The sequence below is a fragment of the Glycine soja genome, chromosome 19 (genome assembly GCF_004193775.1).
Source record: "Glycine soja cultivar W05 chromosome 19, ASM419377v2, whole genome shotgun sequence".
In the NCBI taxonomy this organism is placed as follows: domain Eukaryota; kingdom Viridiplantae; phylum Streptophyta; class Magnoliopsida; order Fabales; family Fabaceae; genus Glycine; species Glycine soja.
The window spans coordinates 50,186,889-50,189,564 of NC_041020.1; the positions used below are offsets into that span (position 1 = coordinate 50,186,889).

At 43.0% G+C, this 2,676-nt stretch overlaps 1 protein-coding gene across 1 annotated transcript; it reads right to left on the reverse strand.

Moving 5' to 3' along the window:
* Positions 1-232: 232 nt before the first annotated feature.
* LOC114400626 (AAA-ATPase At2g46620-like) lies at positions 233-2,128 on the reverse strand. Its single transcript, XM_028363165.1, has one exon. It carries the CDS (start codon positions 1,897-1,899, stop codon positions 541-543), a length of 1,359 nt encoding a protein of 452 aa, XP_028218966.1. The 5' UTR covers positions 1,900-2,128; the 3' UTR covers positions 233-540.
* Between the last annotated feature and the right edge of the window lie 548 nt (positions 2,129-2,676).

Sequence of the window (2,676 nt, forward strand, 5' to 3'; positions counted from 1 at the left end):
AAAAAGAAGTGTAATTATTTCTAACTTTTTGTAACTAAACCAAACACCCTTTAAGGACTTTATGTTAACCCATGTAATTGGTAAAACAAGATGGATTAACACATAATCATTATAATGAGAAACCATTTTTTAAAACCGAAAAACAAAACTCTATTTGGGTTGGTGGAGGGGAAGAAACATTTTAACTGCGCATGAAGTTTTTTTTTTTTTTTTTTTTACCTGAAGAAATATATACATGAAAGTGGATTCACAATTCACCAAAATAGAGAAACAAACTCTAGATAATTTTGTTTTGCCAATGCAAATTGTTTTCCTATATGCAATTTATGAATCTATTTCTAAAGATGTACACCCAAAATCCCATGCAAAAACGACAATTGCCAACACTTTCCAAGAGTCCCAATGTTGCATCCAATGAATAAATGTTGTGACTAATTCGGCTATGAACAAAAAAGAAGCTTGCCCCCAAATTGCCTTCTTTTGAAAGGGAATGAAGTGCAATCGAGAACATTGCTTATTCTTTTCCAATGCTGTAACTAATTATCGCAATGGGCTTGCGGGCAAGGAAGCATTGGACGACGAAGATCTTCTAGTAACCCTGAACCTGAAAAAATCGTACAGTTTCCGCAAATCCTTAACCGTATGGAGACCCTCACCGCACACAACCCCATCAGGTTCATCCATTTCATCATCATCCGTCTGCCGTCCGATCAAGCCGCACCCCCTCCCATCACCGTCCGTTTGCAAGGCGGTGATGACCGATTTAATAGCACGACTCGGCGAGTTCCGGTTCGCGATCATCAACTCACCGATTTCAGCGGGACTCAAACTCGCCCCGTTTTGAAAAATCTCCTGCACCTGAGGAAACAACTTATGCTCCTTCACGCCAAGGTAACTACTCGCAAGCGTTTTAAACGCCGAAAAATCACAAAGCGGAAAATGAATATGCACGTCGACCCGACCCGGACGAAGCAGGTTCGGGTCAACATGCTCCTTCGTGTTCATCGTGAACACCATAACCCTCTCTTCGGCGCAACACGAGGTTAAAAGCCCGTCCATGAAGTTCAGTATTCCCGACGCGCTTATTCTCGCCGTTTTGTCCGCGAGGAACCGGTCCAGATCCTCGATCACCACCACCGACTTCGGCGTCGATTGGAGGAGGAGCGATTTCAGATCCGAATCGTTAGGGATTTTGCAGAGGTCGATCTCGTAGACGTCGTAAGAGAGGAAATTGGCCATGGCGGCGACGAAGCTCGATTTTCCGGTGCCGGAGGGACCGTAGAGGAGGAAGCTCCGTTTCCAGACGCGGCCGAGGCGGTGGTAGTACTGCTTGGCTCTGAGGAAAGATTCGAGATCGGACTTGACCTTGGTTTTGAGATCCGGTTCCATGGCGATGGTGTCGAACGTGGAAGGATGCGTAAACGGAACGGATCTCCAGCGTCCGAAGTCGTGGGCGCTGTTAATGAAGAGGCGCAAGTCGCGCTTCCCTTGCTGGTCGATTTCGTCGGCGACGGCGTGAATGTGCTGAAGGTAAGGACGGAGGATTCGGCGCTTGTCAACCTTTCTGATCTTGAGAACAAAGGTTCCGGTTTGGTTGAACCAGAAGAGTGTGGCTCCGAGAAAGTGGTCTTGGATGGTTTGGTTGGGGCCGAGGCAGAGGACGATGTCGTTTTGCTTCTTGCCAGTGATGAGGTTGGCGAAGACAGAGTCTTCGATGGAAGGTAGGGAATGTAAGTAGAGGGAGACCTTCCTGTAGAGGTGGTTATGCTGCGTGGTTTCGTTGAGTTCTGGGACTTTGAAGAACTGGTACACGTGGAACCAGTCTTCGATTGCTATCCATAGCTTCTTCGCTCGAACCGCGATTAAAACGAGGGTTGAGAGAAATATGAAAAGAAACATGGCTGATCCGGGACCAAAACCTCAAAAGAACATGTTTGGATTAATTGAATTCTCTGGGGAGAGAAAGAAGAAGAAGAAAGTTACCCTCTTTTTATTGCAGCTGCTCAAGTCATTCCTCGTCTCAATGTTTGTTTACCGTTTCTCCTCTACTACCTTTTTGTTACGCTTCTCGCTCCTATTCTCCTCAATAAACCTATTTTCTCTCTCCCCCTAATGCTATCTCTTTTGCTTTAAAAATTACGCGTAAAGAATCTATTCAGATAATTATTCACAATCTATATCGTGTAATTAAATAATTTAATCCGTCCAAATTGCTATTATCTAAAAGAACTCTACGATACGGAATTATTCATCACCACTTTACTACTTGCACTTGCACTTTGCAAATATGTTTTTAGTGTGACGAATTTTATGGTTGATAATGATACTCAACGACGTTGTAATGTGGGATGCAATCCTGTAAGTAGCAATATAGAACATTGATGACGAATTGACGATACGACGGGGAAGTTTATTTTTTCTTTCCCCTTAAAAAGATAAGGAGATAATGACACTCCACTCCTACATAATAGGGGATCAATGGCACATTGAAACTCAGAGAATTGTTATACAAACTTAAAGTATAAGTAATTTTATTTAATTGTAGTTGCTCAATTAGTTTTTGGATACTGGGGACTTTTACAAGAATGCTTGTCAAGTGAGCTTCGCGCTCATAGGAAAAAAACAATTTTCATTTTTGAATTTGTGTCAATCATATTGCACCTTAAATACTAGATG

Excerpts from the sequence above, each read along its gene's own strand:
- LOC114400626 (XM_028363165.1), bottom strand. The coding sequence starts at position 1,899 with ATGTTTCTTTTCATATTTCTCTCAACCCTCGTTTTAATCGCGGTTCGA.